This window comes from Lotus japonicus, chromosome 4 (genome assembly GCF_012489685.1).
Source record: "Lotus japonicus ecotype B-129 chromosome 4, LjGifu_v1.2".
Lineage (NCBI taxonomy): Eukaryota > Viridiplantae > Streptophyta > Magnoliopsida > Fabales > Fabaceae > Lotus > Lotus japonicus.
In genome coordinates, this window is record NC_080044.1 from 64,004,900 (window position 1) to 64,027,060 (window position 22,161).

Consider the following 22,161-nt stretch of genomic DNA (forward strand, 5'->3'; position numbering starts at 1 on the left):
TTATAGGTTTGCTCAACGGTTTTGATAATGAAATCTGATCGTTTGAAAAAGGATCCGTTTGGTTTGTAGATCTCAGCATGAGAGATTTTTGGAATTTCCCAGTTGTCAAGATCGCATGTTCCTACTTCCCCATCAGGCTCTGATACCAAGAGGGGGTCGGAAGCAGAAGGAGGGGGATGAGAAGAGGATTAAGAGAAGTAGGACGCCACCACGGAGGGGCTTTTTGCAGAAAATTAAATTGCAGAAATTAAAAACAGGAATTAAAACAGGAGGCTCAGCCTTCCATAAACAGAAAAATAAAACTTTGATGAGGCCTGCTCAATTGGCTCCTTCAATAACTGTCAAGACTATATATATATTGTTAACGCCAATCGTAATGACGACACCAAAAAAACATAAATATCGCCACCCTTATTGGCGATTTCTTGTGAGGGTGAGAAAAAAAAATAGATATCGCCACCGGTAGTGGCGATTTACACTAGTTCCGTAAATTTTTTAAAAGTTGCACCATATTGGTAAATAAATTCTAAATTTACACTACCAAGGTAAAAAAGTCCACAAGGGAAACCCCATATCGTTTAACTTATGGAACTGATGCCATGCTTCCTATTGAAGTTGAAAACCAAAGTTGGCGAGTGGCTCGGTTTAATGAGAATGACAATGGGGAAAACTTAATAGCAAATCTAATCATGCTGCCTGAAGAACAACGTGAAGCACACATAAGGAACGAGGCGGGGAAAGTAAAGGTCGCAAGAAAATTCTCAACGAAAGTAGTGCCAAGAAAGATGAGGGTAGGAGACTTAGTGCTCCGAAAAAATACAATACCTGACAAGCACAACAAACTTTCGCCCAATTGGGGCGGGCCTTACAGGATTATAGGCGACGTTGGAGGAGGAGCCTATAAGTTGGAACAACTTAACGGTCAAAAGGTTCCACGAACATGGAACGCCTCTCATCTGAAGCAGTTTTTTAGTTAAAAGAAACAACAAAGGTGAATGAAGCCGCACTCTTTTTTCCTTTCTTTGGAGAGGTTTTTAATGAGGCGGCATGTGTAAAGAATGAAGGGACAATTGTTCCCATGTATGAAAAAGTAATGAAAAGATCGTTTCAACAAAATTGCTATTTTTTAACTTATATTACGAGTTTATGCAAGGTAAATCGTATCAAGGTATATACTACCGCGAATAAACCTTTCGGAATAAGAAAGTATCGCCACCAAATATTACAAGCCTTGGCAATTCTAGTGGCCACTAGAAACCAAGCCTCGTCGAAAAATCGGCTAAGGTATGTAAACCTAAATAACAACAAAGTGTGGTAACAACCTCAAGGTAACAACAAATAAACTTAAAACAGATTTCATTAAAGGTAAGAAAGAGGCGAAGCCCATACACAACTTGAAATAACAATAAACAAAAGGGCAATGCCCAGAGCAAAATGTTGACTTCATAAAATAAAAAACAGAACAAATTCAAGGCAGACTCACGTTGTTGGCGCTGTTTCCCTGGCCTGCGACAGCTTGAGGGTCTACCTTTCCTTGATCCTCGCCCCTGTTCTGGCCATCTCCATCTTCGCCATCTTCTTCTTCTTCTTCAGGCTCACTTTCATCATTGAATTGAGGAAGGAGGTCGAGGCTAACGTCATCATCGCCAACCACTTGACCATCCTTGATCTCCTTCAAATACCCAATGCGGGAAAGATCAAAGCCTGGCTCAACCACACTTATTTGCTCTTTGGCCGCCAGAAAGCCTTGAGCAAATTGGAGAGAAGCACGCCCTAAGATTGAGGCATTCAGGCGTTCGTACTTCTTTTCCAGCTTTTGGCACTTGGCCTGAACAGTAGTGTGTTTGTCGTTGATGGTTTCTTTCAGAGACTTAGTCTTCTGAAGAAGCAGGTCAGAAGCCGCCAAGTCATCAGTTAACTTGGCGCACTTTTCCTCAGCAGATTTCAGCTTTTTGTTGGCGGTCTCAGCATCAGCCTTAGCTCGCTCATATGCAGTCTTATAATCGGCTGCCTTCTTCTCGAAACGATTCTTGGTTGAAATCAATTCCTTCACACACTGAGCCATTCCCGCCACAGTGCTGGCGGCAGAGAGTGCGTGATGAATCGCCAGAGAAGAAATGTTGGGGGGACCCTGACCGGAAATATCCTTGTGAATCCGGTTATCAAAAGTGCGGGTCATGAAGTCCAACCCGTTGAAGTGAGGATCAGTTAAACTCAGCAAAAGGGGAGGAGCCTCGCCACCAATAGCTGAGCTAGTGCCAACCTGGCTAAATGGAGTTGGCGGGCGGTTGATCAGCGTGCTTGAATCCTGGTTAGGTGGCGGGATATTGTCATGTCCCTTCTTTTTCTCCGCAGGCTGACCTTTGGAAGCCGCACCAGCTGAATCGAGAGTTGATTGGTGAGAAGGTTTACCACCACCAGCGCCTGAAGTTCGTTGGCGCTTAGGGTCCCTGACGTTATCAGAACCCGAAGCACCTTCATTCTTTTTCTTCTGTTCATTTTCGGCGGCCCTTTTCTTCGCCGCCGCAGCAGACTGGGCGAGGTATTCCTTCATCTTCAATGGGTTAGTGTCAACCTTGCTTTTCCCCATCGTAGCTACATGGAAAGTATTAGTTAGACAAGGCACATGAACAAAAAGAAAAGCAAGTTAGGTGCAAGATTATAAACTTACTAAAAAATTGATTTAAAGTGCCGGATTTTGACGCCTCAATCAAGTCATGACCAGAGATTACAGGTAGTGTGCGAAGATAATCAGCGATACCTTGCTCAGAATCGTCCAGGGCGTCATATGAAACCGATATTTTTTGGCGAGGGTTTTTTGTCCAGTAAAAGGGAAAGAGAGGATTATTATCGGAATCTCGAAACAAGTTATTTATTTCGGGCGACTCCATAACTTTGAAGTATTTCTTCTGCCACACTTTGTAATGGCTTTTAAGGGCGGTGAATCGGCTCATGTTCTTGCGGGCCAAAAGGGGAACCCACTTGACAGATGTAGGTTTTGTGGTAACTGTCTTATAGAAAAGGAAGAACAAGGGGTAGGTGGGAGTGAAACTCAAATGTTCATAGAGAATTTCAAAGCAACGAATAAAACCCCAGGCGTTGGGTTGGAGTTGACAAGGCGCCACGTTCAGAAAGGAAAGAACGTGACATATAAAGGGCGAGAATGGAAGTTTGATATTCAAATCCAAGAAAAAATAACCATAAACAAAAAAGAAATCGGGCGATTCATCAGAAGATTCCTTGCGTAAAAGAACACAATCACCCTCGCCACATGGAAGAACATTCAACAGGTGATCTACGTTATTAGAGGTGGCGGGGTTTATCTTTGTAAACCCTTGGGAAGATATTCGAAGCGAGTTGATGCTCCCAATACTGCCCCAGATGGAACGCAATAGACATTTATCTTCAACCAAATGTGCGTTTGAACGCCATTCGGGTGAAGACAAATCTCCATTGGAGGAGAGAATAGAGTCTACAGAGCCGGCGGGACCGGAATCCTCGTGGGTAGAAGGCGAGGAATGAATTTCAATAACAGTGGGGGCAGAAACTTCCCCAACGGGGGCAGAAACTCCCCCCTCCGTAGAGGGTGAAGAGAGTTCTAAGGAAGAAATGCTGAAATTTTGCATCGACATACTGGGTAATTTCATAAAAATAAAAAGAAGATGAACAGTGTCAAGAAAGAAGAAAGAGAAAGGACTCACCGGAGGAAGAAGTGGAGGATTGAGTAAAGAGGATGTCGGCTATGGGAGAGCACCGCGCAATGACGACGGCCGGGGTGACGAAGGTTCGCCGGAGTTCAAAGAGGAGAAAGTGAGAATTGCAGAGAAAGTTTGAGGGAAAGGGTTTTCAGAAAAGTGAAAAGTGAAAAGTAAAAAGGGTTTTTATAGAAGAAGAGGGAAGAGAGAGAATGAGTGGGAAAGATTGTGAAGAGTCGTGGGATTTGAAATTTGAAAAGGTATGAAGCGAAAAGACATAACTCCTCGAGACGCACAATTAGAAACTGCATCCATGGCAAATGATGACGAAATCCCGGAAACCAAGGATACGTGCGTCAGTTGAAAAGACGTGACTGACGGTTATGATGATGGCGATGTATCAACGTAACAAGGAACGTGAAAATGGCGCCATATGGGCGAACAGCAAAATGGCGATGAAGGCATAAGCAAGAATGCGGCAACCGGCCCACAACCACAAAGAATGGCGATATGCTCATCAATGGGCGCATCAAAGACATCTCGACTCAAGGAACCTGAGTCTCATGTCTTGGGGGCATGTGGACTGGGCGGGACATAAAGGATGCTTATGCCCGCCCGAATCGAGCAAACACATGAACGAAAGCAGCCTTGGCGGGATTCACTGAACAACATTGAATGCCGCCCTTCCTTTAGCCGGGCCCACACGCCAGCTGGAAGATTCCTTTAGATTTGTCTTATATGTATAGAGACTTGGGCTCCGGTTGTCAGGCCCAAGTACAATGAAAGTCCACATCGTGATCATTCCCTCTATAAAAGGAGAGGTCAACACCTTGTAAAAAGTACCTTTTGAACATTTAATGAGAATATTCCTTTTATGATATTTTTAGTACTCTGCTAGGGTTTTGCTTTCTGTCAGTCTCTTACGTCAGATCTCCCTAGTACAGAACAACAGCGTCAATTTTTTTTACAATTTGAGATGATTCATTTCCCTCTCACATATTTTATCAACTTGTAAATATAAATTGTCTTCCTCTTGTAACCATTTTTTTGTTAAATATAAATTAAACATAAAAGTACAGTGAAATGGAATAAAAACAAAAAAATTTAAAACTTTCAATGATAACTTCCCCTCCAACACACTAAAACTTTCAATGATAACTTGCACAAGTGTTTTTTGTCAACAAATCATCTTTTTTTTTGTCAAACTGTCAACAAATCTTGCACAGGCCAGCCCGTGTTTGGTGAGATCGATTTTGTGGAACCCATTTTGGTGAAGAAGGGGCCCAGCTATACTTGGGTTTAGGTCCTTTTGATTCCGAGCTTAACCCTCTCGTGCTATATAGGCCCAAAGTGAAAATCACGAAAAGCAAGATGAGTTTATTTCATTTCTTTATTTTTTTCTACAAAAAAAGGAAGATAAAAATACATTAAGGGAGGCTAAGAGACGTACCTAATCGTCACAACTATTGTTGATTGAGCTATTTGATTGACTTTTCCAAAATAGATAATCATTATTCATGGTTATGATATTTATGTTACTCTCTAAAGTGAGTCTCGGTTTAGATTTTTTTTTTAGATAAGTAAAGTTGTATTGAATGTGAGTACAAGGGGTACTCAACCCATAATACATCAAAAAATAAAAAAAAAATAAAAAAAACCAGAAATTACACCACAGGCCAGCAAACTTCAACCAAAAAAATATACTAGCAAAACCAAAATAAGCCAAAAGCCAACCCGCTTAACAGTACCTAACGCATGCTAAATTACTTGGATAAGCTAGGATAAAATACCCAAAAAGTATAGAATCCAAAAAGTGTTTGATTTAGTGAGTGAGAGTTAGAGAGTGTGTCATAATCGTTAATGAATGGCAGCAATAATGATTAAGATTGTGTGTATAACTAATGATGCTTTGCATGGCACATCTTGAACATGTCCAAATCAAAATACAAGAAAGTGTGTTTTTAGTTGTGAAGAGTATTAGCGCGGACCCAGGATTGAGGCTAACTAGTGCCGACCACAACATTGATGTTAACTAGTGTCATCATCAACATTAACAAGCATCATCTTCATCTACGTGAATTAGAAGAAAAGCTTCAAAATTCAAATTTGCACCACATTGTGGCAGCATCAATTAGACCGACACTAATTAGTGTTGCCTCATCAATTATGAACGTCGGTTAGACCGATGATAAAACACAACCATGATAGGGTCCAGTGATGATATAATTTGAAATTGATTTGACCATTAATTCGCGGGTCATTATGTATTAAATGTTAATGTTTGATGAAATGAATTTTTATCAATGAGGAAATTATTTATTGCAGATTTTTATTTATTTAATAAATATTTTCCTTTATAATCATATTTTTCCATTTAAATAAAAAATTACTTGTAAGAAGTGATGATGATAATCCCTGGGATTAAGAAATATTTATTAGAAGATAATTATCTATTTGATGTGATTTTTGAGTTTCGATGAGATTAATCTCATGTCTGCCCGCAATAATTATACATTGGAAAACCAACAAATAAAAATATAAAATGGTTCAAAATTTGACCTCATAGTACAATATGTAATAGATTATGTTACAAGTCAAGTGTAACGACAAAGTCAATTAAAAACAATAGTTTATTAAATGAGGTAGTGAATGAACATCTTAATATTCTTATGTGTCTATTAACATGTACTATGGGCATCTTCCTAATATTCCCTTTGATGTATTACCTCACCTAACTATTATAAAGGAAAGTATTTACACTAACACATAATCCATAATGAATTTCATAATTATATTATGACTCTCAATAAATTTACAAGGTATATATATTTCACCATTGTAGATTTTTTTAAAGGAACCATTGTAGATTTTTATTCATTCACATATGATTTGATAAAATGAAGAAATATGATTAGTTAATTGGTGGATTTATAATCATCAGTTATAATAATGACAATTTAATTCATCGTGAATGACTATACTCTAAACGATTGATCATAATACACGCTTATATTAGTATGCGTGTTATAAATTATATGTTTGGTTCATCAAAAGGAAACATGTGTCCTAGAGGGGTGGGTGGTGTGGTTCGTAATCATGCCAAGGAGTTTGTGGGGATGTTCTCTATGGATATTGGTCATGCCTGGGCCTATGAAGCGGAGGTAAGGGCTATTCTATCAGCGCTGAAATTCTGCGGTCAATTTCCTCTTAGCTTGGTAATTATTGAAAGTGACTCCTCATTAGCGATGGGGTGGGTGAATTGCAAGTCTAATCGGCCTCTTAAACTTCTGCCTGAATTAAGGGTGATTGATTTGCTTATCCGAGAGGTTTCTTGCTTAGGTGTTTCTCATGTATTTAGAGAAGCAAATGACTTAGCTAATGACTTAACAAAGGAGGGTTGTGGTAGGACACATCCTTTGCGTGGAGTCTCTTATCTTAGCTCTGTAACTCTTAGTTTGTTTAATTTTTTTTTTATATGTTTCCCCACAATTAAATTCATTGATGGAACTTGAAGGGTAGCTTAATTGGGAACATATAAGTTGAGAATGAAAAGTCCATAAATCAATTCTTTGAGAGGGTAGTTTATTTTTTTTATGTAAAAAAAAAATTATCGATGGAAAATATTATCAAATATAAGTAAAGAAAAGCAAGTTGTGGATGTAAATATAATATTTTTGTCTTACTAGATCTGATTTAGTTAAACTTTGCCAAGTGAGTGAGTGTGTGCCTACCTCGTGAAAGTAGGTAATGAAATAAAATATCCATAAACACTTCCCATGATGAAATGGATAACTTGAATATCATATTGGTCCAAATACGACGAAAGAATTTCAAATCAACAATTTCACAATTTTTTCCCTTTTCATAATATCTATTATAATTAATAAACGTAAAATAAAATCCAAAATAATAAATAAATAAAGCATTGTTTATTATATTTTCCAAGATGTAAAAAAAAACATAGTTTATGGTATGTGGAATTGTAGATAAGGTTGGAGACTTGGAGGACCCAGTAAGGAAGCAGCGGAAAATGAATTTGAATTTCGATTGAATCGAACAGCGTTGTTGTCATAAAACAAGATCAAACATCAAAAGCCGAGTTTCGGAGACACGTGGCATCAATAGAGACTGTCTGTGATTGTTGAAAATGCCCAACACGGAAAATTAGAGAGAAAAAGAAGCATAATTTTATGAGATTCCTTCCACAACGTGTCTCTCTTCATTTCAATTCAATTATTATAAATAAATTAAATATAAATAATAAATAAAATTTCTTATTTTCTTCTCTCTTGGTTTCTTCTATTTTCTCCACCACACACACACACTCGAACAGAGGCAAAAATCAAACCAAGCCAAAACAAAAACAAGACCAAGTATGTTCCTCTTGTTCCCCCGCTTTCTTCGATTTTCATAATTTTATCATTTTATCTTTCTAATTTTCACAATTTTGGGTGAAATTGTGATACACTGATTTGGTATTTTTCTGTTGATTTTTTTTTTGGGGGGAAATTGGCAGGGTGAAAATGGCGAGTTCAGTGGAGAAGGAGGTTGGTGGTGGTGCTGCTGCAGCTGAAGGTGGTGTGGAGGAAACTGTGTCTTTGGAGCTTCCTGCTCCATCTGGTTGGCAGAAGAAGGTTTCACTTCTCATTCCTTGTTTTTCCCCCTTTTCTTTCACTGCTCAATTTTAGGGCAATTTGCATCTCGTTTCTTCTTAATTGCGTGTTTCCTCTCGAATTTCCATGTGGGTTTCGTTTGATTTTGCGATTTGCGTTGGTTAGATGCTATTCTCAATTTTAGGGTTTTGATTTTTTTTTTCTTTCAATTACTTACTTCTTCTTGAATTCTGACATGCCTTACGAAATTGACTTAGGGTTCGGCGTTTTTGTCCTTTGAATTTGGGGAATTATCTAGCTGTTGAGTGTTTAGTAGTCTATTCTAGGGTTTTGTAGATTGACCTAATGACCTGTATTTTTGTGTAAGGGAATGGATTTTGATGGACTCTTACTGTGTCTCATGTTATCAGTTTTCATTTCTAAAAATATTTTTGGAGACTGCTGCTTATAATTCTAGCTCTGTTTGGAAGGGTTGGGTTCAGATTTGATGAATGCCTGTACTAAGTATTATATTTAGGTGTTTCATTGTTACAAGAAATTGTCTTTTCTAACTAATAATTTTGACTGAAAAAGTTTGTGCTCATATATATATTGTGGCTTACTTTTTAAATTTCTTACTCTGGTCTTGCAATTTTTTAATTTGGTATTGGATACCATGCAAGTGGATTGATTGTTCTTGATTTGTCATCGATCATATTTTCACCTGTACATGGAAATTCCATGAAGTGTGACTTTTTCACATATGGTATAGCGTGAGGTGTTTTATTTACCATCATGATAATAGTGATTTCTGGTGTTGTTGTCTGTTCAGTTGTGTTTATTTATCTGTTCTAGAGTTAGTCCTATTATGTTCAAAAATTTCCAAATAACTTCCTTTTTACAATGATAGTATGTTATTGCTTTCCAAAATGACAGGAAAACATGGGTAACGTTGATACAGTTGTTGTGAGTAAATACATCATTCTACATTTTGGAGATATCTTTGACAAATATCCATTCTTGGGTGATCATGATAATTTTATTCTTGTATAACCAGTTGGGTGTTTCAATAAATCATTTTTTAATACATTGCATAATTGATTTGACTGAAAATGGTTGGGGCTGTGTTAGAGTAGATGAGGTTGGACTCCAGGATTGTGATTTAAGTTATCATTCTACATTTGCCAGCACATAATTACAAGTAGCCATTATTGGGGAAACATGAGTAGTTTTAGTCTTGTATCAGAGTCATTTGTCAAGTGCTTAACAAACGCCCCTTCCCCCCAAAAAGGTGAAAAAGATAGGTCACTTAAATTGTAAACATGTCCTGAGAAGTGGACAGCCTACACAGTTTGTTCGTTCAGTATGTTTAGTTTTTTCGGTGTTTAGCTAGCTGTATGACCGTGATCCAATTATCTAATTGTCCTCTTAGCATTGACCTCAAAATATCACTGGGTGTCGATTCATTCAATAGATCATCCCTATTGACTCAAGTAATTTTTAAAACATCACATAGTTTGTTAGACTGAAAATGTTTTACAGTGGTGCATACTATTATAGAGTCTATAGACCTTAAGCTGAGAACTTTGACACCAGGCTTTGTGTCAGCAAATCCAACACTAACCAGAGCATGAGCCACATGGTATATCAATACCCAGTCATGTGAAGTATGCGCACATATAAGCCAGTGGGTGCCAATGTCTCAGGTTGATTGTTGACACATCCTCTTAAAAAATTTAGTGGCTCAGACTTAACAGTGTACTTATTTGATCTGGTGCATAGCTGTGCTCTGGATATTTCAACACTTGTGGTAAGAAGAGGAGCCATAAAGCTTATGCAAATAGTGCAATTTCTATGTTAATGTACTATTTTCAAAGAAATCAACTTCATCAGCACTTGTTTGACCTTTTATGCGTCCTCTTTACTTTGTGTGAAGCTTAATTCAATATTATTAGATAAATGTAATGGTCTCAGAAATACTTTCTCTTATTCGCAAGATTCTACAACATGTCTTGCATTCTACTACATGAAACATTTTATGCTACTTTTGGTAGTTAACTTTGAATGAGCATAGAGAAATCCCTATTAAACATTATATGGTTTGTGATCATGTGGGGAAAATTAATTTTGTTTTTATTATTTTGTTGTTGTGAGCTGCATAGTTATCATGCATCTTTGCCATACACAAAAAACAACACGATATTATAGAATTCATAATTCTTCATTGGAAGAATGATCTTGTTTCTTACCATGTAGTAATACTCAAATATTATCAATGTCATATTGCATCCATTTATTCTAATATTATGTTAACATTCAGAAAATTAGCTTTGAGTCTTTCATTTATTTTCCCCCTCATGTTGTGCACAGGATAAACCCACCATGTAACTGTTGGTGAATTTCTTGACAATAAGCCTTTATAATATTTCTTTAAGTAAATTACATTGATTCCCTGAGTTTTACTAAAACGTATTCAATCACCGTATTAAACATGTTCTAGAAACACATATGACCCTTATGCAATTTTTTTAAGGTGAGACTATGGATTGTTCTATTCTCTTTTCCATTAGCTCATCCTCAAGATGTGCACATTTTCTATATATGATTTAATAAAATAATTTAATTTGCACATTTTCTATATATGATTTTATATCATAATTTATTGCATATGTCCAGGGTGATCATAATGGACATGAGGTGATATTGACTGCTTAAGCTCCTCACAGACTCACCCTTTTTCCTAGATAAATAGGCCCTCTGAGAAATAAACTACATAGAGGTCTTTGTATAATATAAAACTAAATGGGTATTTATGTAAGTTTGTATTGGCAGTATTGTTTACCTTATTTCCTGCGACCAATGTGGGTCCTCTTACTACATGATGTTGTCTATTTTCTATAACTGCAGTTTTAGATTGGTAAGTGGTTCATATACAGTCCATGTGCATTTTTGTGTCTTTTGGTCACAGTATGAGCCTCGGGTACTTGTCCTCACATTTTTCGTCTCTTCCACACCATTCCATGGCCTTTCACCTTTCCCAGGTGTAGCCTGAATGGAAGAATTAAAGAGAGAAAGAAAAGCCTTCTGACTGAACAAGGTTAATTTAGTACCATGTTACTCCCTTTTGCTGAAGTTTAACAGTAAAACTGCCAGTTTAAAACAGCCTATGTTATTTAACTAGTTATGCATATGCTTTTTTTTTGAGGTAAGGTTCACCATTTGAATTAATCAGATAATGCAGAGAAAAAGGGGAAAAAGGGGAAAAAGGGGAAAAAAGAGAGCAAACAGAATTTTGAAACTACTTTTCTAATATTCAAATCATTAAATGTGGCTTAATTGCATGAGCACCAAAGCCAAGTCTAATGTCTCATGATATGAAAGTAGTCAAGACAGCTTCATTTTTCACATTGAGGATTATTTGCAGAATGTCAATAACTTACCCAAAATCTTGTGTAGTTTGTATGTATTACAGTTGTTAATTTGTTACAAGTTTTTTGCATATAAGATGATTCATAAATTATATCTCCTTTGCAGTTCTTTCCAAAAAAGTCTGGAACCCCAAAGAAAAATGAGATTGTGTTCACTGCACCAACTGGAGAGGAGATCACTAGCAAGAAGCAGCTAGAGCAGTATTTGAAAGCACATCCTGGTGGTCCAGCTGCATCAGAATTTGATTGGGGCACTGGTGAGACCCCAAGAAGATCAGCAAGAATCAGTGAGAAGGTCAAGGTAACTCCTACACCAGAAAGTGACCCCCCAAAGAAACGTGGCAAAAGATCATCAGCTTCTAAAAAAGATGCTTCCGGGGAAGAAGAGAAAGAGGAGACAAAAGATGTGGAAATGCAAGAAGCTGGTGAAACTAAAGATGCTGTGAAGGAAAATCAAGATGAGAACAAAGCAGAGGATACAGATGTCAATCAAGATGAGAAGAAAGCAGAGGCTACAGATGCCAATCAAGATGAGAAGAGAGCAGAGGATGCAGATGTCAAAGAACCCACTCATCCTGGAGAAAATACTGATGGACCTAACGATGAGGGAAAACTCAACACTGCTGATGAAGAGTTACAAGCCTCAAAAGAGAAAGTTGATGACAAAGGAGCTGAGGGTTCTGATGCTGTTCAGAACAAAGATGATGGCTCTGGGGAACCAGAGAAATCAGAAGCAGCCCCTACTACTGAGCAAAAGATTGAAGTGGAAGGAGAGAACAAAGAGGAACATGACAGAGGCATTCACGAGTCTGGAGAAATCAAGGACAAAGAAGGAGCAAAGGTGAATGATGAAGAACATTTTAAGGTTCATGATATAAACCAGAAAACTGAATCAGGGGTGACTGTGAATGGAAGTTGAACCAGTTAGGTCAAAGCCGGTTAATAAGGAAGATAATAAACTCTTGGGCTCTCTTTTCTCATTCTGACCCGTCTAGATTTGTCCCAGTATGACTGTAGTTTATGTTGTTAATGTCATTTACCTGATTGTTTATTGAAATGACGATAGACAATTATAGAGTAGTCCTGTGGTGTACCATCCGTATATGCATTGGAGAGACGTATAGCTTCTAGTTCCCATGGTAGCATTGTGTTGTATCTGTAATGTGATATGGACATGTAGTAGTGTAAGGTCGTCATCCTAAATATTCAGTTGGCTCCCGAACTATTGTACCAGATCTTATCTGGTTGATGAATGTTGATGTTGCTTATGTTGTATGTCTAGTAATAAACAACAATAATTACCATTAACCACACGCGTGGATCAAATGGTGAGATGTTGTGAAGTTAAACCAAAGGTTTCAAGGTGAATTTTTGAGTATCTTGCGTTGATTAAGATTACTTTCTGCAGAGTAGTCTTAAATCAAAATAAGTCCTTGCAATTGCACTGTTAAGTGAAAGACTAATGCATCCAGTCAAATTCTCAGTGACATTAAAATTGCAACTGTGAGAGATTCACACCCAAGCTCAAATTTCCTAAAAACGAATGGTAATTGCTGGTCTTTTTCTCTTGATGCTGTATGAGGGTAAGATTGCTACAAGTCACCAATTAGGTGACAGAATAGAAGGGAAAATGAATGTAACTCTCTGTATATATGTTCAATAAATCAAGATGAAGTAAAATGTCTTGTAGCTTCCATCAAAGATCAAAGCCCCTTAAGCTGAGCAACCAGCCCTGTCAAGGAGGTCCACTTCTCAAATGCGCTGGCCGAAGACACAAAGGCCAGTTTGGATGACTCAACATCTTTCTGTGAAACTGCCAGAAAACCATGAATAAGTGTTAGCATTGTGATTGAAATCTATCTACAAGGTTGCACATATACTGCCTTAATTTTCCTTGTGATAACCAAAATATCAACAGAACTCTCAGAGGTGGACAAGATATATGGATGCGGGAGCATATTTTCTGTCTTCTGTGGAACTTGAGTCCTAATTACATGTAACTCACCTGATGAAATCAATGAAGCTATCGAAGAGCTGAATGTATCCGCCTCAGACTTTTCTTCAGGACTGGAACTTAGCTGTTCAAAGGTTACCAAGAAACTATGAGATATCTAATTAAGAAACTACTTTATGCAGAGTTCAAAGGTTACTACTAAAGGAAAGATTAAATTTTAAAAAAAAAATCTACTAAAAATTCATCAGCCAAAAGTTCAAAACTTATATATGAAGATGAAGATTAAGAGGATGTTAACCACCGGATTTGAAATTTGTCCACACCACAGGTTTAATCTTTACCACTTGAAAATGATAATAAACGTACCAGTTCTATTGCATTTTGAAATTCAGAATCTAATACAGATATATGAGAATTTAGATACCGATGGAAAAAATTAATGGAAGTTAGTACATAATTGTGGATGTTATCATGGCAAAATTTTAATGCAGGTTTCCGGCCTTTTTATCAGTCTAATTTTTATGATGAAAGATTTCATAACAAAAGTGTTCATAATGAATACATTCATTTAAGACACAGGATTTACCTTGTTCAGAGCTATGTTAGCTTTTTGGACCCAATCAGTATCCTTGCCTCTCCCAAAGACAGAACCAGCTGTAGATAGATCATTGTTTTCAATTGCTTGACCAACTTCACTCAGTTTGTACACCACATCCTGAAGATACCCTGCAATTATTTTTCACTCTTCAGTACGAAAAAATAAATTTTCCCGCACTGAAATAGAGAATTCAGTGCAGAAGAAGGCAGCCTGAAAATTTTCTATTATTCTACTGATAAAAATTGGTGTCTTTGGTTTCATGAATGAAGGAATAGAAGTTATCATGAGATAAAAACATGAGTTTTATATCTCACTCTTGAGATTAACATGTTTGGGAGGAGAAACATGAACTCAGCCAGTGTGACCACTTCCAACCTTAAATTATGTATCACTTTATTCCCTAAGCTGGAACTGCATACATGTTCTCACACTTGAAAAGGGGGAATATGATGTTGGGACTCATTTGAAGCCCACACTTGAAAATAGTGGAAGTTCAAGTGTGAGTGTGAAGTCACACATATTGGTCAATTAAGGATAATATATAGTAAAGGTCAATAGACTTAAGGTTTTGGATCAAGATGTGGTGTCAAGTCACTATTATGTTCTACTAGCTCTTAACTCTGTTGATACAGTTCTCCCCTCTTCTAGGCTGCCTCTTATCACTAACAAAAAAATTATTCGCAGTACAAGGGATACTATCTAATATCAGTTGGATGAAATTATTGTTCATTTGAGAATTGAGATCCTTAAGAAATGGGTTACTATAATCTTAAAGGTGATGACCAACTCTACTTTGCATTCATGTTTTTTTTAAGTTGAACAGAATGTATCCCCTCCCCTCCTTTCATGTTTTTTCTTCTCAAAAAGCGACATTCCAATGCACCAAGACAGGAATCCAGCTTATTTCCAAACACACTCTAAATTACAACTGCTCTGTATAAGTTAGATTTATTAATCCAATTGAAAGCTTGTTCCCTTTCCCATGAAACTAGAGATTCAATTCATATTTTGTGAAATAGGAAAGAAACCGATGATTGAATGTAATATATGAATTTACTCTTAATGCAGATTTAGTGTAATAAAGCTTTGACTTGCATCCAATGAGTTGTTATCACTTAAATGTAGCCCTCCATTTAATCAACAAAGTCACACTCATTAAATGAGATATCTGATATCAATATAAGATTAAGTGATACTATCAAAATCTATTACCCCATTGCATTAAAACTAAACTTAAGCCAATATTTGACAAAACACACAATAGAAAAAGAAGCCAAGCCTTGCAGTTCATGAAGCACTTTTGTTCAAATGACCACTGACCACTAGAATTGGGATCAATTACTTTACTTCCAAATATGTCCATCTAACTTAAAATTTACATGCATCAGCATTACAGGGTGAACAGAGTCAGGGTGCGTTTGCGTAAACAGCATAATCAAGTGTTTATGGCAATTAGTGATTATCTCATAAGCAAATGATAAACTTATTGAAATAAAATGTAAATAATATATGGATAAGCATAAACTCTTATTCATAAGCTAAAACTAATCTGAACAACTTATGAAAGTAAGCTCAAAATAGCTTTAGGCAGGTCATAAACTATTTGCATAAGCTCTACCAAATACTTACATTAACGTTTCTGTCATAATATAATATCAAATAATCTCTTCCAAACTGGACCTCAATCAATTTAAGGAAAGGAACATGAAAATGAATTTCATAGAACAAAATGTCATTTTTGCAACACCAGACCTGTTTCTTTGGTGGATGAACTGATCACACCTTGTTTCTCAAGTCTCTTCTTTCTATCCTTCTTTACTTTTTCCAAGAGCTCCAGATCATCATCTGCCTCAAGTATTGCTGCATTGGCATCCAAGCACCCCTTACCAGCCAATGAAAGCACAAAGCTGGTGAAAAAACTGATGGACAAGTCTCTTTTGGTCAAAGTTGGAAGTGCTGTCTGGTTCACTGCTTTGCAAAGAGTTAATTGCCTTTTCACACTGCATTTGATGTGGTGATGAACATGTGTTAGTGTTGCTGATGACAAAGAGGGTGAGGATGATGGTGATGATGAAGATGATGGTAGAAGGAATGGGTTTGCAGTTGAGAGAATATTTGTTGCCATGTCTTGTTTTCTTCTTTGTTCCTCTTTCCTTTTCTTTTTACTTTTCTGGGCCTGAAAATTCAGAAGAGATGGCAAGTTGGAACCTTTGGAGGATAAGGTTGATGGATTCTGTAACCTGATCCAGTCATTTTTCTAGATCATGAAGGGTAATGTAGTCATTCAAAAGCACCTGGTGGTACAATTTCTCATCCATGGTGGTGGCAACAATTTCTTCCAAATTCCAATAAAAAGTATTTTAATTCATTCATACTTTATTTTGTCTTCCATATCATTTTCAATCTTTTTCTTGTTACCTCACTTTTCCCCTTATCAGAATGTGTCTAAAAAATACAAGTAGATTCACGTTCCGTAGAGATTCACATTAAATTAAAGCAACAAATAATTACTTTAGAAAAGATGAATCCACATCAACGATAATCAGAATTGAAACCAAACATGGCTTCAAACTTTATCCAAAATGCAAATTGACCCCAAAAGTTGAATTTTATTCCTAAATTAAGTTTTCCTCACATTTCTCTACTTTACACCTTTAGAAAGATATAACAATAGTGAGGGAGAAATGAGTGATATGATGGATAGAAATGGTAGAAAAAAACAGGAATAAAATATGAGTGAAAATGAATTGTAAAATAGAGTGGAATATGAACATGTTATACTTGTGTATTCCTATTACATGTAGCAAATATTTTCAATCATCAATTATTTTATTATTTTATTTCTTTACCCATATGTAACCTTTCATTTTTGGTTGGAGAAGTGTAAGATAGGAAGAGTATGGAAATAATTTGGTGTCCTTCTCATTGATAGTAATTCAATATATATACAAAAATGAATAGGTTAAAGTCAAACTAATGCCTAATATGACTAGCATGATTACAGCATAATTACAGGAAGAATAGTCATGACATTCCTATTCTATCACACCCCCGCAGTCGAAGCGGGAGGTTCGCCAACGCTGAGACTGGATCGAAAATCATCAAAGAGAACTCGAGGGAGGCCTTTGGTGAAGATGTCCGCAATCTGGTGACGAGAGGGAACATGAAGAACACGCGCCTGACCACGGGCGACCTTCTCTCGAACAAAGTGAATGTCCATCTCAATATGTTTAGTGCGCTGATGCTGGACTGGATTGCCGGATAGGTAGATAGCACTGACATTGTCACAGTACACCAAAGTAGCCTAAGAAAGAGGGAAGTGAAGCTCCAAAAGCAGGTTACGTAGCCAACACGATTCAGAAACCACATTAGCAACGCCCCGGTACTCAGCCTCAGCACTGGACCGGGAAAGAGTGGGTTGCCTCTTGGATGACCAGGAGATGAGGTTGTCACCCAGAAACACACAGTAGCCAGAAGTAGACCGACGTGTGTCGGGACATCCACCCCAATCAGCATCGGTGTAGGAAATAAGCTTCTCGATAGGAGAAGGATAAAGATGCAATCCCAACTGTAAGGTACCCTGAACATAACGCAGGATGCGCTTCAGTGCAAGCATATGCTCTGTGCGGGGGGCATGCATGTGAAGGCAAACCTGCTGAACGGCATAAGAGATGTCTGGACGAGTGAATGTGAGATACTGCAAGGCACCAGCAAGACTCCGATATAAAGTAGGATCATCACACGGAGTACCAGCAGAAGTACTGAGTTTCTGCTTGGTATCAACTGGAGTGGCAGAAGGATGGCACGAGGCCATACCAGCTCGAGCAATGATGTCACGTGCATAGGTACTCTGACTGAGAAAAAGTCCACCTGCATGTCTGGTGACGGCAATTCCCAGAAAATAGCTCAACGGTCCCAGATCCTTCATAGCAAACTCGGAGGCGAGAAGAGCCATGATAGATTTGCGAAGGTCATGAGAGGAGCTGATGAGGATGATATCATCAACATAAAGCAGGAGGTAAGCCATGTCAGAGCCTCGTCTGTAAATGAAAAGGGAGTGATCAGAGGTGCTGTGCTGAAAACCAATGGTGGAGACATAGTCTGCAAAACACTGGTACCATGCCCGAGGCGCTTGCTTCAACCCGTAAAGAGATTTCCGCAAGCGGCAGACATAGTCAGGATGATTGGGGTCACAGAAACCCAAGGGCTGATGCATGTAGACCGTCTCATGCAGATCACCATGAAGGAAGGCATTCTGAACATCTAACTGGTGAATGGGCCAAGACCTGGAAAGGGCAATGGTGAGAACTGTGCGAATTGTCGCCGGTTTCACCACATGACTGAAAGTCTCATCACAATCCACACCTGCAATCTGTGACCTGCCATCACCTACAAGACGAGCTTTGTAACGCTCAAAACAACCATTAGCTTTCGTCTTATGACGAAAAATCCACATGCAGCGAATAATATTGACATCACAAGGTCGAGGAACCAAATCCCAAGTATTATTTCTAATGAGAGCATCAAATTCAGACTGCATGGCGGATTTCCAATTAGGGTCTGAAAGAGCTAGCTTAGGATTTTTGGGAAGAGGTGAGATGGTGGGATCATCAATGGTAACAGAAAGGTTAAAGAGCTTTCTGGGTTTGTAGATACCACGCATACTGCGAGTGGCCATGGTGCGAACAGGAGGGGCAGGCTGAGGTGGGGATTGAGGTGTAGAAGATGAGGGGGAAGGATCTGAAGGAGAGGATGAGGAGGCCGTGGATGTGGGTGGTGTAGCCGTGGCTGAAGGGGCTACAGGTGTAGGCTGAAGGTCTGGTGAAGGAGTTTGAGTAGTCCAACGGTGGATAACAGAGGGATGAATATCATCCGAGAGCCACTCATAGGTAGAGGAAGGTGTGGGAGTCAGGTTAGCAAAGGGAAACTGAGTCTCATCAAAGATGACATGGCGGGAAATAATGACCTTTCTGTGCGACAAATCAAAACACTTATAACCTCTGTGATGAAGGGGGTACCCTAAGAAGACACACGGGGTGGAACGCGGTTGTAATTTGTTAATGGTAGAGGATGGAACCAATGGATAACAAAGACAACCAAAGACGCGAAGATGTGTGTAAGATGGGTCACGACGATACAGAAGTTGAGTGGGAGAGAGATTGGACAGATTTTTGCGAGGAATAATGTTGAGTAGATAGGTAGCCATTTGAAGAGCATGATGCCAAAAGGACGGAGGAACAGACGCATGAGCGAGAAGAGTGCGAATCATGTTGTTAATAGTGCGTATTTTGCGTTCCGCTTTGCCATTTTGAGATGATGTATGTGGGCAGGAGAAACGGAAAATAAGACCATTAGCAGCACAATAATCATGAAAAGATTTGTTATCAAATTCCCGCCCATTATCACATTGAAGACATTTTATAGTTTGGGAAAAATGCGTGCGGATTTGATTTGACAGAGAGATGAACATTTCAAAAACCTGAGATTTATTACTTAAAGGAAACGTCCACAAGAAATCCGTGAAATCATCCAAGAATAAAACATAAAATCGATGACCAGCGGACGATAAAACAGGAGAAGTCCATAGATCACTGTGTAAAATGTCAAACGGCATCACAGTAACATTATTAGAAGAAACAAATGGCAACCTAACATGTTTGCCAAACACACAAGACTCACAAACTGGACTAGAGTTCAAATGCTCATAACTAATGAACTTATTACTACGTAGAGACTGCAAGGCAGAAGAACTGGGATGACCAAGACGACTGTGCCAGAGACTCTGAGCTAGACCAGCAAACGGAAAAGACGGAGTGACTGGGTATAGGTCGCCAGGACTATTACATCTCATGAGTGGAATCCCCGTCTGAAAATCAATAACCGAAAAACCATATGGGTCAAAACAAACAGAAACATTGTTATCAGTAGTGAGTTGTCGCACAGAAATTAAGTTTTTAACAATTTGTGGTGTGTGCAAGACATGGGAAAGGGACAAAGGCTTGGTTTTATAAGAGGTAAGTAGGGTGGTGTGGCCAGAACCCTGAATTGGAATACCCTGTCTGCTACCAACATACAGTTTCTGATTAAGATGACTCAAATTAGAATAAGACGTGAGATTACCAGGTGCTATCTGGAGGAGCAAGCGTCATGGTGTGCATGGCAGTGGCAAGATCAGTGGGCACGGAGGAGGTCGAAGCAGCATAAGCCTGAGGACGCGGGCCCAGAATGCCAGGTTGCCGAGGAGGAGCAGAAGGACGAGTCCACTGAGAAGTAGGATATGGGCATGGAGGCATGGCCCATGGAGGTGGAGCCCATCCCCAATGCTGGTAGGGGAAGTACTGGTGCTGAGGAGGCATCGGAGGAGAGGAGCCCTGAGAGGTGCCACTGCGGGATCCTCCACCGTTTCCACGACTCCCACCACGACCCTTAGAGTTGTGGGATCGTGAACGGTTGGAGGTCCGGCGATCAGAACTCTGAGAAGAGGCATCAGAAGAACGCGGCTGAGTAGCAACATAGGCAGCATGAGACTCAGTGGGTTTCATCTTAGCCATACTGGCTTCCTCTAAGGTGAGCATGGAGCGAGCCTGATGAAAGGAGGGGAGCGGATTGCTCTGACGGATCAAAGTAGCAATACCCCTGTATGCATCGGTGAGGCCGGAGATGAGCTGCAGAACTAGACGGTGATTGTTCACAGGAGCACCGACATCACGAAGCTGGTCAGAAAGCGTCTTCAGACGCTGGCAGTAGGCAGCGACGGTCGGGAATGCCTCCATGCGAACAGTAGAGAACTTCTGCTCGAGGGTGACTGCACGAGCGTTCTGATTGTCCTGAAACAGATCCGCTAGATGCGTCCAAGCAGTGAAGGCAGTGGAGCCAGGCTCCATGATAGTAGTCATCAGGTCAACAGAGATGGTGGAATAAATCCACTGAAGGACCGTAGCATCCAAAGTGGCCCACTGCTCATAGGCAGGATCAGTCACTGGTGGAGGTGGTTTGTCCGCAGTAGGGACAATGTGATGCAAAACTCGGTGAGAACGAGCATGAATGCGGAACAGCTCCGCCCAGGTGCCATAGCGGTCAGTCTCCACGTCAAGAATAATAGGAATGTTATTCCTAATATTCGAAACGGCTAGGGCCGGGTGAAAATCTGATTTGGCCGGCGGGGCCGAAGGAGGAGCTGCGGAGGTAACCACCGGAGGAGTGGAGGAAGCATCGATGGAAGTGGAATCAGCCATGAGAATCAGCAGAAAAAATTAATAAGAATTTTTTTTTTTACTGCTGAAGATGAACCGGGCGGTCTGGCCGGTTCAGGGCGAACCGGGCGGTCTGGGGCGCTGGGGCACGGATCCGGGGTGGAGGTGACCCACTAACACGCGGGTCGGGTTGCTGTGTTTGGCTGCTACACAGCAAGAGGAAGGACAGGGCCGTGCGTGGAGGAGGCGCGGCTTGGAGGGAGGCGGTGGCCGGCGGGGAGGCGGCGACGCGGGCTGCACTGGTGGAGCGACGGCGCGGTTGGGGCGGCGGAGATTTGGAGATCTGCACAGGGAGAGAGGAGGACGCGATTGCACAGGGAGAGAGAGAGAAGCAGTGAGGGTGAGAGGGAGAGGAAGGCCAGTGGCGGCGGCGGTGCTGAAGGGAAGAGCACAGGCGGCGGCGGCTGGGCGGGGAAGGAGAGGGCGCGAACAGCGGCGGCGGTGCTAGAGTTGTGCACGGCGGTGGCGGCTGGCGTGGGAGGCAGCGGTGGCGGTGCAAGGAAGGTTTGCACGGCGACGGCTGATGCGGAAGAATTAGGTTAGGATCTTGATAAATCTGATACCATGTAAGATAGGAAGAGTATGGAAATAATTTGGTGTCCTTCTCATTGATAGTAATTCAATATATATAAAAATGAATA

General features: G+C 39.7%; 3 protein-coding genes across 3 annotated transcripts; 1 reads left to right on the forward strand and 2 right to left on the reverse strand.

Moving 5' to 3' along the window:
- The first annotated feature begins 7,913 nt into the window (after positions 1 to 7,913).
- Positions 7,914 to 12,983, forward strand: LOC130714581 (methyl-CpG-binding domain-containing protein 11-like). The gene is made up of 3 exons (XM_057564490.1): positions 7,914 to 8,068; positions 8,212 to 8,329; positions 11,822 to 12,983. The coding sequence occupies exons 2-3, from the start codon at positions 8,219 to 8,221 to the stop codon at positions 12,632 to 12,634; spliced, it is 924 nt and encodes a 307-aa protein (XP_057420473.1). The 5' UTR covers positions 7,914 to 8,068; positions 8,212 to 8,218; the 3' UTR covers positions 12,635 to 12,983.
- Positions 12,984 to 13,130: 147 nt separating this feature from the next.
- Positions 13,131 to 16,502, reverse strand: LOC130714583 (thylakoid lumenal 16.5 kDa protein, chloroplastic). The gene is made up of 4 exons (XM_057564491.1): positions 16,020 to 16,502; positions 14,256 to 14,395; positions 13,721 to 13,793; positions 13,131 to 13,528 (listed from the first exon to the last, which is right to left on the reverse strand). The coding sequence occupies exons 1-4, from the start codon at positions 16,390 to 16,392 to the stop codon at positions 13,419 to 13,421; spliced, it is 696 nt and encodes a 231-aa protein (XP_057420474.1). The 5' UTR covers positions 16,393 to 16,502; the 3' UTR covers positions 13,131 to 13,418.
- Positions 16,503 to 20,383: 3,881 nt separating this feature from the next.
- On the reverse strand, positions 20,384 to 21,502 carry LOC130713141 (uncharacterized). Its single transcript, XM_057562937.1, has one exon. It carries the CDS (start codon positions 21,500 to 21,502, stop codon positions 20,384 to 20,386), a length of 1,119 nt encoding a protein of 372 aa, XP_057418920.1.
- Positions 21,503 to 22,161: the final 659 nt, after the last annotated feature.

What these genes read in the sequence shown, in the direction of transcription:
- LOC130713141 (XM_057562937.1), bottom strand. Translation starts at nt 21,502, where the DNA reads ATGGCTGATTCCACTTCCATCGATGCTTCCTCCACTCCTCCGGTGGTT.
- LOC130714581 (XM_057564490.1), top strand. Translation starts at nt 8,219, where the DNA reads ATGGCGAGTTCAGTGGAGAAGGAGGTTGGTGGTGGTGCTGCTGCAGCT. An exon ending in CATCTGGTTGGCAGAAGAAG is followed by an intron (nt 8,330 to 11,821) that starts GTTTCACTTCTC and finishes TCTCCTTTGCAG; the next exon opens with TTCTTTCCAAAAAAGTCTGG.
- LOC130714583 (XM_057564491.1), bottom strand. Translation starts at nt 16,392, where the DNA reads ATGGCAACAAATATTCTCTCAACTGCAAACCCATTCCTTCTACCATCA. An exon ending in TTCATCCACCAAAGAAACAG is followed by an intron (nt 14,396 to 16,019) that starts GTCTGGTGTTGC and finishes AAATAATTGCAG; the next exon opens with GGTATCTTCAGGATGTGGTG. An exon ending in AGCTTCATTGATTTCATCAG is followed by an intron (nt 13,529 to 13,720) that starts GTGAGTTACATG and finishes GTTTTCTGGCAG; the next exon opens with TTTCACAGAAAGATGTTGAG.